Consider the following 16,403-nt stretch of genomic DNA (forward strand, 5'->3'; position numbering starts at 1 on the left):
GATCATATGTAAAACGACCTAAAGATTGTAGTTCACCAACAATAACCATCCAACTTGACAGAGCTTGAGGACCTACAATTGTGCAAAACTGTTAGATAACGTTAAATAACAGTTGCGACGCATTCAGTTCTGGTCAGGTTCTATAAGGATTTAGCTTTCTCTTACACTTGCCTACCTCTACTTGTTTTGAGCTTTTGTTATAATGATGTTGTGTGACTATTGCGACATTCCTCCTTCTGGTGGTTTTTTGTAGCACTGAGCTCAGGACAGCTATTTTGCACATGGAAGAAATGTTCAGGGTGCTTATTTTATTACATATTATTATTATTACTGTAGATAAGCAATCAGAAGCTTATATCGATATATCACAATATATTGCTGTTGTTAAAGCTTCAATTTGACTGTTGTAAAGGAAATAAAGTTTTTTAAATACTGAACTATCCATCTTAAATTGACAGCAGATAGCTGCATCATTGCAAACAATAGAAATGCATGTGAAATATGTATGTTTTCTGGCAGATAACTGAAAACAATTTGCAGATATGTAACAAAAATAAAGCATGCATGTGTTGGAAAATCTGGGTCAGAAATATTCTACACAAATTAGATATGGTTGACTCTCATCTCTGATTGATACGGTTTCACCTCACATCCCAGTTGAATGCAGGTGGGTGCTGAAAGGGAGTTTTACAGACACATTTTGGCTCACATATACTTGGTTTAGGTTATGTTAGCATATAGCAACGTAGTGTGAGAAAGTAACACTGCAAAATTATCGTGGCCAAATACATTGGCACCCTTGCACTTTCTTCAACTTACATTGTCTCAAAATACTTACTCGCAAAAATAATTAATTTTACTATAAATATAATGTTTGTTGTTGATTAAAAACCAATTACCTTCTTCAGAATATTTCTTTAAAAAAAAAGAATATATCTATAAGCACCAACTTTGGTGAAAATAACTGCAATTAAGTGCTTCCTGCCCCTCTTTAAGAATCACATTGTTTGGTTTTGTTCAACGGCAAACCAAAGGAAATATGTATATGGACACCAAAATACTTTACATTTCAAAATTTTGTAGAAGAAATAAGTGTGCAAGGGGGACAAAACATTTGCCCATGACAGTAAATGTTTTAATAATATTTATATTGTCTTTATTGCTACACACTATCTGAAAACAAATACACAATAATTTATTCTGGCAACTGTTATTGGGCCATATGTTATCGTGACCAAAAAGCAAAAATCACATTAGCGAATCATGCTACCATTATCAAAAGCTCCCATGCAGTCTTGTATGTCCAATAAATCACAGTGTAAAGTGGATATAAAAAGTCTATACACCCCTGTTAAAATGCCAGGTTCTTGTGATGTAAAAGAATGAGGCAAAGATAAATCATGTCAGAAATGTTTCCACCTTTAATGTGACCTATAACGTGAACAATTCAATTGAAAAACAAACTGATAGCTTTGAGGACAACTTTTACTCACAATAACCTGTTTGCATAAGTGTGCACACCCTTAAACTAATACTTTGTTGAAGCACCTTTTGATTTTATTACAGGACTCAGTCTTTTTGGGTAGGAGTCTATTTGCATGACACATCTTGGCGTGGCCTCTTGGAAGCCTCCCTGACCAGTTTTCTTCTCGTCTTTTCCTCAATTTTGGAGGGACGTCCAGTTCTTGGTAATGTCTCTGTTGTGCCATATTTTCTCCACTTGATGATGACCATCTTCACTAGGTTCCATGGTACAGTGGGGAGAACAAGTATTTGATACACTGCCGATTTTGCAGGTTTTCCTACTTACAAAGCATGTAGAGGTCTGTATTTTTATCATAGGTAAACTTCAACTGTGAGAGACGGAATCTAAAACATAAATCCAGAAAATCACATTGTATAATTTAAAAAAAGATTAATTTGCATTTAATTGCATGACATAAGTATTTGATCACCTACCAACCAGTAAGAATTCCGGCTTTCACAGACCTGTTTGTTTTTCTTTAAGAAGCCCTCCTGTTCTCCACTCATTACCTGTATTAACTGCACCTGTTTGAACTCGTTACCTGTATAAAAGACACCTGTCCACACACTCAATCAAACAGACTCCAACCTCTCCACAATGGCCAAGACCAGAGAGCTGTGTAAGGACATCAGGGATAAAATTGTAAACCTGCACAAGGCTGGGATGGGCTACAGGACAATAGGCAAGCAGCTTAGTGAGAAGGCAACAACTGTTGGCGCAATTATTAGAAAATGGAAGAATTTCAAGATGACGGTCAATCTCCCTCGGTCTGGAGCCCCATGCAAGATCTCACCTAGTGGGGCATCAATGATCATGAGGACGATGAGGGATCAGCCCAGAACTACACGGCAGGACCTGGTCAATGACCTGAAGAGAGCTGGGACCATAATCTCAAAGAAAACCATTAGTAACACACTACACCGTCATGGATTAAAATCCTGCAGTGCCAGATCCCCCTGCTCAAGCCAGCGCATGTCCAGGCCCGTCTGAAGTTTGCCAATGACTATCTGGATGATCCAGAGGAGGAATGGGAGAAGGTCATGTGGTCTGATGAGACAGAAATAGAGCATTTTGGTCTAAAGATGAAGGATAAGTACAACCCCAAGAACACCATCCCAACCGTGAAGCATGGAGGTGGAAACATCATTCTTTGGGGATGCTTTTCTGGAAAGAGGTCAGGATGACTGCACCGTATTGAGGGGAGGATTGATGGGGCCATGTATCACGAGATCTTGGCCAACAACCTCCTTCCCTCAGTAAGAATATTTAAGATGGGTCGTGGCTGGGTCTTCCAGCATGACAACGACCCAAAACACACAGCCAGGGCAACTAAGGAGTGGCTCCGTAAGAAGCATCTCAAGGTCCTGGAGTGGCCTAGCCAGTCTCCAGACCTCAACCCAATAGAAAATCTTTGGAGGGAGCTGAAAGTCTGTATTGCCCAGCGACAGCCCGAAACCTGAAGGATCTGGAGAAGGTATGTATGTAGGAGTGGGCCAAAATCCCTTCTGCAGTGTGTGCAATGTCATGCAATAAAATGCAAATTAATTACTTAAGAATCATGTGATTTTCAGGGTTTTTAGATTCCATCTCTCACAGTTGAAGTGTACCTATGATAAAAATGACAGACCTCTACATGCTTTGTAAGTAGAAAAACCTGCAAAATCGGCAGTGTATCAAATTCTTGTTCTCCCCACTGTATATCTAATGCTTTGGAAATTATTTTGTACCCTTCTCCTGACTGATATCTTTCAACAATGAGATCCCTCTGATGCTTTGGAAGCTCTCTGCGGACCATGGCTTTTGCTCTGGGATGCAACTAAGAAAATGTCAGGAAAATCCTACTAGAACAGCTGAACTTTATTTGTGATATAGTCAGAGTCACTTTAAATGATGGCAGGTGTGTAATGACTTCTATTTAACCTGAGTCTGAATGTGATTGGTCAATTCTGAACACAGCCACATCCCCAGTTATAAGAGGGTGTGCCCACTTATGCAACCATGTTATTGTAAGTTTTTCATTTTTCGTTTTCCCCCCTCAAAGATTTCAGTTTGTTTTTCAATTGAATTGTTCACATTATAGGTCACATTAAAAGTGGAAAAGGTTCTGACATGATTTATCTGTCTCTTAGACTTTTTACATCTACTGTATGTTAATTTAATGAAAATGACTAATTTTTATAATCATGTATTCCCTTTTCTGCTTCAAATGCTCAATCTGAGCAAGTGGACATTAAGATACATATTTGAAAATGTTTACATATTTACATAAATAGCCTTGATTGGCTGACAGAACAGTTTAACCACATTAATGATTATTGGTCTATTATAATCAGATTACAATGTGACCTATGGGCCAATAGTTCCATCCAATCTGAACTTACTGATATACTAAGATTTTTCTTTTTCCTAACAGGTCAAACTTAAAAAGGACATAAAAAAAGAAAAGTAAGTTTTAACTGCAATGCCCATTTAAAAGAAATCTCAATATCATGATTTTCCTTGTCCTTTTCTTATTACTTCCAGAACCCTTTCACTGGAACTGCAGTTACAGAACATCATCGCAGTATTGAAATTAAGCAACAAATGCATCTGACACATTTCCTGAGAACAAATTCTAGGATATTTTTTAACTAGCCCAAGACTGAATAGAAGGTTTTGAATGATTTAAATCAGGGAAATAAGTAGGTGAACAAAGTGAAGGGATAACTCTTTGTCCACAATTTCTGAATTCTACACTTTCATGGCACAGCAAGAAAACATGTTATACAACAAAGTATAGGAGAAAACGTATAAATTGTGCCATTACATTTTCGTTAAAATACAAGCGCAATATGCTGTAGACAAGGTGTGTCACATTTTTTTTATATTAAGCCCACATGCACACTTTTAAATTAGATTTTTTAAAACATCACTTTTGTAATAAATGTAATATTTCTTAAAAATCATTTCCATAAATCTTTGAAATGCTCAGTCTTGTTTTGTAGCCATTTGGAAACTAATTTAAAGACATTGCGAAGTATATTTGTTGAAAATTATGAAAGCCATGGTTTAACATTTGACAGATTGAGAAAATGGCAATCAAGTACTACAATAAACTATAAATGCATTTAGGTTTCAAATCGTACAGTACACATAGTTAATAGAAAAAAAGGAAATAACTGCATGACCCTACAATTGCCACTTGCAGTTACCCATTAGGGTTATTTGTTTCTTCTACAGATAGCTGTTAGATTATGTATTCTGTGATACACATTGTCCATTATATGTAAAGTTAATCTAATAAAGTGGACTTTTACAAGCAGTCTATGTAAAAAACAAGAAATGCACAACAAAACAATAAACGCCTCTATTAAATGTCCGATTGTACCTACCCACTGCTGCATTCCCCAGATCTTGTTACATTCTTTTTACTTCCATTTTAGTGCAGGAACTTTCATTACACATCCACAACTTTGTAATGATTTTCAACTTTCCCACAGTCCATTGGCTGAATCTTAAATTGAAGGATCCTGAGAATAACAATGATAAGTGAGAAAAGATAAAGGTAAACCTATTATTAAGCACCCCTTAATTACAAGCATTTTATCCCCATCATGCATTCAAAATCATTAATTAGTGCATAGAAATTCCACGGCAGCTGAGTGTCATTATTTTAACACTACACTTTTATTTGGATAAAAAAAGTACACTTTAACACGTGAAGAACCATGCAGGTGCAAACAGAACAGAATGAAGGCAGAAATTGTTATCCCTGTGGAGTTGTATGGTTGGTCTGTGCTGCAATCATTGCTTCTTTTGGGCAACTTAAAGTTGAAATTGAGTCTCAGGCTATGTTTTATAGGTATACTTGTATTTTTCAAAGGATGTTTTCCCAAGCTATACATTATGCTCTCTCATGTGGTCTTGTAAGTTTACCCATAAAGCAAGTACAAAACAGCCTCAGTGTCATACTGTTACCAGCATGGCTGAAGGGAGTTTTCACAACATTCCTCACACAAGCTCTTCTTTTAATAGTAGCAAGTGGTAATATAGGATTGCACACTTCGGATACAGAATCGTAATATTAGACATGCATACATGTATAAAATACCTGAAGCTTCCTTGGTGGCTCCTGGCTGGCCACCTGTTGTTCCTTTCCTGAAGCTTTGATAACAACCTGCTGAAGGCTGCGTGTCACCGGCCCTCCTACCCGTCCACGACTATCACTAGAGGGCTGCACATGTTCCTTAGCGTTGGGTTGCTGTGGGCGAGACTTTACTACTTTAATGTTAAAAGGGATTTCTTGTACACCATACTGCATCCTACTGCCTTGCCGTTTTGGCGAGTTGAATGGGTGATTGAGAGACAGAGCGGTAATTTTGGGGGCCTCTTGCTGTGGTTGGACATTTGCCTTTGCAATAATGGTTTTACTTTTTTTGTTTGACAGGACTTTTGGAGCTGGTAAGAGGGCTGTCATCTTAGCTGGACGAGAACTATGGGCTCTGCTTTTTTGTTCATTGTCAGATCCTTGCAGTTTTACTTTCAAATGAGGAATTCCTCTACGAAGGTGCCCATTATTTTCCTTGGTGTAAGAGATACAACCATCTTTTCTTTTCTTAGCTTCTTGGGTAGTAGGTTTCTTGGGGCAGACAGCCATGTGTTTTGTTCGGCTACGGCGGTATGTAAATTCTCTTCTGCAATGTGGACAAACATAGATTTCTTGTTCCTCAACCACTAAAGATACTTTTTTTGTCAAAGATGAAGACTTACTCCTCTGTGAAATGGCCCTTTGTACCAGCCGTTTCTTCCTTTTGTTGAGGGCATTGAGCTTTAACTTGGCAGGTGGCTGTTGATTGAGTTTGGGACGATTAATTTGACTCACCGTTTGGAGAGCATTTTGTCCATTTGTGGAATTAGTAGAAGACAGTACACCATTCTGAGCTTTTGCAAAGGTACGAAGTGGGATGGGATTCTTTTTGGGCGTGTAGCGTCTTTTGTCACTAGCATTTGCACAAGAAAGAATGTGTTTGTGCAGCTCTGGCATGTTAACAAAGCCTTTGCCACATTTAGTGCATCTGATAGCTGTGCTGAAGGTTTGAGGGATGTTGTGAGTGGTGAAATTGGTAGCTGAGGCTACAGAAGCAGCAGGTGTCCTGTTGTGATAGGGAAACGGAGGCGGCTTAAAACTGGGATAGTGCTGGTTGATGCCAAGGCGAACATCCAGGCCTTTGGTTCGGCCTACCTCAGAAGCCATTATCTTTATTGTGGTAAAAAGTTCTTCCGTAGCATCATCAGATTCACCCTCAGCTTTACTGGCACAACAGTATAAAGTCTCTGTATCACCTTTTTTTGAATTGTTGTAATTCTGTGATCTTAGCTTGCCATTTTCCTCCTCTGTGTAAGTGCATTCCTGGCCAGGGTGCAACTCCTTCTGATGATGTTTCAGGTTGCAAAGATATGCAAATTCCTTTGTGCATGCACAGCAAATATAGATTGTGCCAACACCATGTAGGGTTGACCTGTGCTCCAGCAAGGCAGAGGGCTTCCCAAAGAGCAGCACACAGAACTCACATTTGTATGGCCATTTGTCAGAATGCTCACTTACATGATTACCAAGTTCTTTCATTGAATGAAAAAGCTTATCACATACATTGCACATGAAGTCCTTAGTAAATGTCTCTAGTAGCTTGGAGAGTGTTTCATCTGAGGATTCATTCAGTTGACTTGGGCCCTGGGACATACAAGCCATTTCAGAGGGGCAGATGGATATATCTGCGGATACTACTTTTATGTTCGATTCTTCTTTAATAATGGCTTTATCAGAGGAAATGGTTTCTTGAAGATTTGAAATCTCAGATGTGACTGACATGGTTGGCAGGGTAGTGGACTGTTCTATGGAAGATGCTAAAGTGTTAGAGTCAACAGATTCATCATTAGGCAAAGACAGACGCTGATTCTGCTCTAAATTATTTATAATAATTTGTGCAGGTGCTGTAGGTTCAACAGTATTCTCTTGGACAGTAATTGCAGAGGGGAGCAATTTCTCCGGGGACTCAAGAGCAACTGTGCATTCAATTAAAACTGTCTTAGTAACATTAAAGGAATTGATCAGGGAATCAGTTAGGGTTAATGCTGGAGAGTATGTTGGCACTTCAAATCCAATGGGGGAACCAATTGTGGTTGTGTTCAGAGCTATTTGACTAACAGTGTGATCTGTAAGAAAAACATGTCCTTGTAGATTGAGATTTGGGTCAAGGGGTTTAGAGATAGCAAGGAGGCTTGAAGAATTAGTGGTATTCCAGTCAGGCAAAGTAGTGCTCAACTCACACTCTGCTGAATTCAATGAATTTTCAGTGCAAATTACAAAAGGGTTAGGAGATATTGTAGGAGAAAATACTTGAATAGATTGATTTATGGAATTGCAAGAGGAAGATGTTGGTGGCGCTAACACCGTAATTAGCGACGGAGCAGTCACCAGAACTGGATGTGTAGTTGGGGAAGCAAGCGCTATTGTACATGGTGAGGTTGACTGCATGGTAATTGAAGCTGGACAGGAAGGGGATGGACTAAGTGCTGCAGAGGGCAAAGTTAATCCAAAGACAACTTCTTGAGTAGTGGGTAACTTTTCTGAAACAGAAGCTATGGCCAAGTCTGTAACTAACGGTGTATCAGAATTTTCTAATATACTATCTCCTTGCTCTGCAGCAACCTCTAGGTTTGCATACTCATTCATCAACACCTTCTCCAACATGCTGGTATTTGGTTTCTTCTTTTTAATAAGGGGCTGTGGGACTAAAATTCCTTTTGCTTCTGAATCCACTGTACTTTTTCTGGGTACACTCAAGTCCAAAACAGCTTCCCCTAGGGCTTCAACTTCACATTTCTTGAAAGCATTTGAGAGGTCCAAAGGCTGCTGGTTGCAGGAGCTACCACCACTCATTGGGGACCATCCCTCTGGCAAGACATGAGTCATTGTATTTTCTACTGGTGGACTGGTGGAGATTTCACTTTCATCTTTGCTGGTTAATCTGCATTCAGATGAAATGCACTCAGTATCCAATGTTGGGGAACTGAGAGAAATACAGAGTCCCAAATCCGTGTTTGTATTTTCAGCATTCAATGTAGGGCTTGGCTGTGGCGAATTCGGGGGAGATCCTGTCCTTCTTTTAAATCTCCCTGCTCCAGCTGGGAGTACAGTCAGTGAAAGTGGAGAGCACAGCTTCTGGCCTTCTGTGATCAAGGCAAGAGTGGGTTTGAGGCCATCTTGTTTTTGTAAGAGCTGTTTCAGCTTAGGTGACAGATAAACTGTTCTCTCTCTCTGAATGACATTAGATTCAGTGTTCTGAGGAAGCAAACTTCCTATCAAAGATGACACAATTGATGATTGAGAAGAGGACAAAACAGATTCTGTTTCTAGTTCAGTTTTGATTTGAGGTAAAAGAGGTGGTGTGGCAGTTCGCCTTTTTGGCAAGGGTTGACCAGGTAACTCTTTTCCTGTGCAGGTAGCCGTCTCTACTTTAAGAGTCTGACTAATTTGGGCAGGATTAATAATTACAGCATCCAGTCCAACTAAAGTAGTACACCCAGAGTTCACTTCAACTACCTCACAGCCGCTGACGGTGCTCGTTGACACAATCTTCCCATCTATATAAAAGCTGAGGTTCTCTGAGATGTTTCCAGAGATATCCAGCATATACTGCTCCTCTTGGTCCCCTTCAGTTGCTAGAACTGTAACTAGGCTTGTGTTGTTATCCTGTTGAGACGTATTACAGGGGAGCTTAGAACGTTTTGCGTCCTGCAACAATGGCGCTTCCTTACCTTTGAATCGGAGGAAGCGCTCATGGATCCGGCGCTGATGTCGTTGCATGTTTGTATGAGTGGAAAAAACCTTTTTGCAATACTTGCAAGCATGACTACCTTCTAATGCTCCGTGTTCATCTGACATGAATGCTTGATCTCCTTCTGGTAAAACAGAGGCATTGGAGCTACTGGGATACAAAGCACATTGTGTACTGTTGCTCTGAAGGGCAGAACTTACAGGCCCAGGAGCTTTTATTATAGATCCAGGCCTTGTCTTTGCATTTTCATGTCTCCTCTCATGCCGTCGCCTGCCAATTTTTGAGCCAAAGGACTTGTTGCAGTACTTACACTTGAATATATGTGTGTGGTGTTTAGCTAAGGTGTGGATGTGGATGTGACGCTCCAACCCTTGCTTGCTGGTAAAATGTCTCTCACAAAATTGGCAGGGAAATGATTCATGGATCTCTACATCAAGGTCCTGGTCAGGATCCTCTGGGAGCTCAGGGGTTATTAAATGGGAGACCATTGCTAATTCCTGCTTCAGGCCACAGCCTATGGCCTCAGGGTTTTGGCAATTTTGGCTCATTTTTAAATCTGACTGCACATCAGTTTCCATGGACATCAAATAAAGATTGCAGCACTTTTCCAAAGGCTCCTTGTCCCCCATTTCCTCTTCCTCTACATAATCATAATCCACAACTGTGAGATGTATAAACGGGAAGAGCCTTCCATGGTCTTGAGAAGCTGTGTACCTTCCACTGTATCCTGTGACACATGTGCAGAGACCAGCACGTAGAAGAAGCTCTCAGTTTACACCTATGATTAAACATATATAGAAATTAAAATCCAGTCAGTTAATATCCTAATGGCTCCATAATGACAGTGCAAATACGTCCCAGTTGTCAGGACAAAAAATTCACACTTGTCAGTTGGTCCAAAACTCTAGTTTATTTACACTCCCAATGGCTTGATTAGGGTTACATATCTTAAAAATATTAAACAGAAACGGTAACAGTGACACCAACTCAGAATTTTCCCTTGTACAGTTTGTCAAACAAAAGAAAATTATTACAACTGTAAAACTGCAATATGCGCAGTGAAGTTTATTCAATTAATGTGTTTGGATAACATTTTCAGTGGAAATTTTTTAAATGGTGTATGGCACTGGTGTATGGTTTGTTGAACGTCGCAATTATTTTTTTTCTTTAATTTTTTGTTTATAACAACTATAGAAAACTATTATTACAAAGCTTCAAAAGTTTGTGAGGTTTGGAATTGCCAGAAACCACAATATGACAGTACCTTAATACTCAGTGCCATAAAAATGAATTTGTCCCCTTTCAGATTTTCTCTATTTTTAGATAAGATATACCAACTCTTTAAAATGAACACTACTAAATATAAATGGCTGCAAGTCTGAAATTTCCCCAGCAATGGATATAGAACACAACTTTTACATTGCCATTGTGGGCTTTTAAAGTAGTCACCTAGGTGGGATTTCCTGAAATTAACTGGGTCATCATGAGGGATCAGCCAATCAATTATCCTTGTGAAAAGAAAAATGACCCTTACAAAAATGGAGCTTGGCACAATGGTGCTGCACCACTGTACCCAGACACCACAAAAGGAACTATAATAAGATGGTTCCCTTATTATACTATGGATGCTGTATACTAAATTATCCATCAGTAGATCTTTGAATTCTGGAAGTGGTCAAGTTATGGGAATCTTGACCACTATGGAAATCTTGACCACTTAAATATAAATACAAATATTTATATTTATTTATTTTTTCTATTGTCATTTCTTACTACTGTCTAAAGTCTGGTCAACTTCCATTTTTAACTGAGTAATTTATATCGGTGTGTAGAGGATGACACTCCTTTAATTGCTTTCCACAGGGAGGCTTCTGACAAGTAAACAGACTTTTTATCATCAGCTTATTTACCAATACCTGATGGATGTAGCCTAAAAGGTTAAATGGTTGGTATGTAGCAAGAACATGAAATACACCTTCACATAGCTGATTAGATTTGAATTATAAGATAAAGGTGTGGTCTTAACAATATGGGGATCAATATCAGATATCAATTGGATTAAGGCTTAGTCAACTGTATGCTTACCATTTTCAGATTCAATGCAGGGTTCACTGCATACCTTTTCTTGCTGGTTTAGAATAAGCTTCTGTAAGGAGAGAAAAATACATTGATAAAGGAATCAGAGACTAGTAGCAGCAAAACATTTATTATGATACAAACAATTTTACAAAATCTGGTATAACCTACAGAAGCCATTCTAAACATGTTTGTTTCAGGTACAAAGCATGGCCATTTTCTTCTGGGGACCACTTGTGTGAAAATATATTGACCATTGCTTTTTTAAATTGAAAATATCTGTTATTACAATTTCTCTATGGTTTATACTGTCCATGAATTATTTTAACATAGTCATAACATGGTACATCATGCAACCATATTATATTAATTTAGGCCACATTGGGTCTCTTGGAAACAAACATTGGGAAAAAACATTTGGGCTTCAGGCTACTCCAATCATTTTCATAAACGCACCATAATAACACACCTTTTTTCATTTATTAGGTAAATTGAAACTATGAGAATTTAGGCCTACGGTTTGTATTGCAATTAAAATGCATCACAATGGTCTCGGGAAAATCTGGAAAACACCTGGGATGACCATCAAGTAATAATTTAACGTAGGAAGGACATGGATTGCTTTCTGTTCTATATGACACAGTCCATTTTGTCATACAGCTTGTGTCCTTCAAAGTGCAAAACTGAAAACATGTTTGGCTCCTAGGAGCCACACCTTTAAATGGTCATAATAGCTTATAGTTCACAGTTAAAGTTGTTTGAAAGCAATAATGAAACTGTAGGAGTGCATCTAAAAACATTCAGTGCCAACTGCTTAAAAACTGACTACTGATGGTGATTGCATAACCCACGGTTATATGAACGACTGTAACCATCAGTGTAATTGTAAGGGACCTGGATTTTAGAAAGACTTAAAAGGTTAACAGTACTGGGGTAGATCTTTTTTGGTTCAACTGACACTTAGCTATTAGGTGATGCACTACATAGTGAAAGACAAAAGATTTAGCTAGAAATGTAGGCTAATGCAATCACAACACATTGAAAAAACGTTACTGCTACAAAATATATTCTGAATTAAGAAAATGCTCATTTTTGAAGAATTAACAAACTGGTAATTCACTGATCAGGGGCCCTGTCGGGGGTGAAGACGCATGTGTCATATCAACGCGTTTCCTATAACACAGTCGGGTTTTTGCGGATAGATAACATTACACAGATTGCTACCGAATCAAGTCTCATATATCAATTACAGTGTTTTATACGCATTCCCTTGAAAACGCATTACGCATCTATACAACATTAGCTAGCTAGCAATGTGACAGGTTTTCAATATTGACGATGACAAACACACTAGCTCAATTTACTGGCTACGTGCATTTCAGCACGGTTCTGCTATGCAAGCTAGTATCACCGTAAATGTAGTCGCATCAACAACGTCACCAATAGTGAATACTTGCAGCCTGGCTAAAGCATAGTTAACAACTGTAACAGTGAATAACATAGCAAAAAAAAAACATACAAAAAACGTATACAATATTACAGCCAATCTACCAGCTGTCATTGCGGTCCGTGTACCCCGTGGCAGTCCGTGTATCGTTTGTTCATTGGTTCATTCATTCGTATTGGGAGGTGGAGAAACAGGAAATGGCCTCTTTTTTATTTTTATTTTCAAATATTTTATTGTTATTATTCAGAAATACTCAACACCAAAATAAAACATTTGTTGAACTAACCAGGCAGATAAATTTTAAAAAGAAAAAAAAGGACACAAGGTTGCTTATCTATTACAAAATAAATACAATATAAATATTTCAAATTAAATACGTTTTAATGAGAGATTAATTTACATAAGTTGTTATAAAGATATAGGGCTCGTTTGGAGTTAACCAATTTCAAGATTCCTTACGAAATACGATTTATTTGAGAAATACTAAAAACAAAAGGTAAGTCTTTAAGAATAAACGTTTGTTGGTTAATACGTCGTCATAAAGTTATAAATTATTGTATATGCAGATAAATTAATAGGCTAGATCATTTAAATCTAAAAATCACATCTTAATACAAAATGCTATGTCACCAATGCTATGTCATCACATTTTCAAATAAAATTTGGTGTAGAAAAATAATGCAATTCCTTCAATTTAATGGATCAAAATCAATTTCATTCAAATCACCTTCCTTAAGATTTTATAAGATGTCCTTTTCTTGATAGGTATGTTTATTTTTCCTGGAAATGTCTCCTTTATTGGTTTTAACTAAAACAAAAAATAACTAGAACAAAAATATGTATGAACATGTTTTATGTTTTCAAACTGGGTGTTGAATACAGAAAACATGTGACACCAAATATAATCTCTTTCTGTTGTTTAATTCAATTGTAATCAGGTGTTTTCAGAATTACATGAAAGAACATTTGATAAAGGTCTTTTTCTTTGTTCATTGTCTCAAAAAACGGTTTCTTTGGAAAGGAAAGAAAAAGGTGCAGTGGTCTCTTTAATTGTTTCCAGAGCTGTATGTTCAATGTCAATAGCTTTTGCTATTTTACATTCAGCCAATGTAATTGTTCTGTGTGTTGCCCCTCCCCATCAATCTCAGACCTCCAAACCACCCTAGACCACACTTTTAAATTAGGTTCCAAATGCTTATTTGTGGTAAGCTTTGGCAATGTTTCTGATACGCTGTTTCATAATGGCTTCCTTGACGTTCATTGGCACCTCATGTTGACTGACATCAGAAGCATCCTCCAAAGGCATACACAAACATACACACGCCAGTTCTCTTATTCCTTCTAAAATTATTTGATAGAACACTGGCTAACCACATACACCTGTCAAGCAAATTGTCCCAATGCTTGTGCTGCCCTGAAAATGTTGGAATACGTATAAATGTGTCACAGTATATTATAATAATGCCCTTAAAACTCTTTATTAAACTGTGAAAACAATTGAATTACATGAATAATGTATCCTATAACATTTCTCTTATCCCAATGTGTCTCCTGTAATTCCATAGGTTGCAATGCCATACTGTTAAGGAGTTTATAGTAGTGTTTGGATTCTTATGTTCTCCACTAGAGTGCACTATGTCTCAGCATGTTGAAGATGGTGTTACTTATGCCGTTTGTTAGCTTCTGATGCTCCAGGCTTCAAATTGCATATTGCTTTGTTTGTAAATGAATAACTAAATTGATCATTATACAGTTACACATAGTAGAAAAAAGTAGTCTTATCCCTTTATTGCACAAAGACACACATACGTATAGATTTATAAAAACATGTCCATTTATAAAAACATACATAGCATCTGTTCTGGACTCCTAGTGACCAACGGTAGAAAAGACATGTAGGTGGCAGACAAAAGTGATGACAAAGAAGACAGAAACGTGATTTTATTAACAGTAATGAAGGGTCACCCATTTGGTTTGAAAACTTTGGCGAGGCCCCCGTTCATGTTTTTAGTTTTGCAGGACTAAAAACAAAAAAGGAAGTCTTGACAATATCAAATGTGTTGTGGTCATTCATTTTCCCCTTAAAAAGTATACAACACAAACATATAGGCAGACAGGCAGGTACACCCCAGCACACACACACACACACACACAAAACACCCTACTCCGTGGCCTTCCTAACACCCAAACGTACCTCCCTCCGCCCCCGATTCGCTTTCCCCACCCTCTGCCCCAGCTGTCTGCTGCACTCAAGGACTATGGGCTGACATTCTCTCCATGACGTCAGGATGTTGTGTACTTGCACATTAAAACGTGTCACACTCTTATGGGCACCAGCAGGCCCACACAGCCCGCCTGCAGAGCAAGCCAGGCATAAAAATATTTACATCTGCATATTTGATCCTGTGAGATGATCGTACAAAAGTCAAAGCATTCTAATTGGCTATATTAAAATGTTCTGTAAATTTCTGAGCAAATACATGTTTGTATTGTAATTTAGAGAGCATTTCAGATGCATACAATTGTATCTTGTTATCTTGTTTATAGTTCTTTGGAGAATTAATTACAAAATAAATTAATACATCTTTGTTGTATGGTTAACAGGAGAGTGGGTGCTTGATGAGCAGTGAGACAAGTTTAAACTCTGGAGGCAGTGACCAATACCCCTAAACCACCATGTAATGTTTTTTCATAGATCAATATTAAAGGCATATTCAACTGATTATTTAATTTTCCAAAACAACTGAGAGCATTGAACTGCGATGCACAACTGTTTTTGTCTGCGGCTACCAAAATTGGAATAGTGTGAAGCAACCGTATTCACACGAGAAGATACCTGAGTGTCTGTAATAGAGTGAAGTCTTGCATCTCACTCATCTGCTTGTGGCAACGTCATCCTAGTTATTTATAGTATACAGTAGGCTGATGTATCATCTAGAGCATTCTGACCAGCTGCCTCTCAACCTGGAAACTGCTCAGTACATGACCCAAGGGCCCGACAGTGGGGGGCAAAGACAACGCAGGGCATCACTCGTGCTTCCGCAAAATGATTAAGGACCCTTTACACCGTAGCCACCGTACACCGTAAACTTCATTTACCTACCATCACTTCCTCACGCTATTCTCATATAAAACACACCTTTCCCTCCCACATTATCACGTCAAATCATGCCTGGGGCTTTATTCATCAAAGCCATGGACCTTTGCTAAGCCCACACAGGAAATATCTTGAAAATATATCAAACACATTTATCATCGAAAATTACTTCATACGAGTGTGCCATGTTCTCCTAAATAGTTTACCTCAAACACATTTTCTCCCAGTTGGTCTAACCTCTGAGTACTGTTGTTGATGTTGAACAAGATAAGTTGTTTAAACAACGCCAACCCCTTTGTCTTAAATTGCATATTTGCATACATACAGTATATACAAACTCCCAAACTTTATTACCAGTATTCAATTCACTCACACATGGCTGTGTTTGACATTTAAAGGTAATTTCAAACTGAGCTGACTCATTAATGTGATCTGTGTAAA

At 38.2% G+C, this 16,403-nt stretch overlaps 1 protein-coding gene across 4 annotated transcripts; it reads right to left on the minus strand.

Moving 5' to 3' along the window:
* Positions 1–3,619: 3,619 nt before the first annotated feature.
* On the minus strand, positions 3,620–13,018 carry prdm2a (PR domain containing 2, with ZNF domain a). Of its 4 annotated transcripts, XM_010875571.3 has the most exons (4): positions 12,830–13,001; positions 11,428–11,488; positions 5,616–10,120; positions 3,620–5,034 (listed from the first exon to the last, which is right to left on the minus strand). In XM_010875571.3, exons 3-4 carry the CDS (start codon positions 9,969–9,971, stop codon positions 5,020–5,022), a joined length of 4,371 nt encoding a protein of 1,456 aa, XP_010873873.2. In that variant the 5' UTR covers positions 9,972–10,120; positions 11,428–11,488; positions 12,830–13,001; the 3' UTR covers positions 3,620–5,019. The 4 variants fall into 4 exon arrangements, with proteins under 4 accessions (XP_010873873.2, XP_019906978.2, XP_019906979.2 ...); XM_020051419.2 differs by lacking the exon at positions 3,620–5,034 and having other exon boundaries at positions 5,042–10,120; positions 12,970–13,018; XM_020051420.2 differs by lacking the exon at positions 3,620–5,034 and having other exon boundaries at positions 5,042–10,120; positions 12,938–13,003.
* Between the last annotated feature and the right edge of the window lie 3,385 nt (positions 13,019–16,403).

This window comes from Esox lucius, chromosome 12, assembly GCF_011004845.1.
Source record: "Esox lucius isolate fEsoLuc1 chromosome 12, fEsoLuc1.pri, whole genome shotgun sequence".
NCBI classification, from domain to species: Eukaryota; Metazoa; Chordata; class Actinopteri; order Esociformes; family Esocidae; genus Esox; species Esox lucius.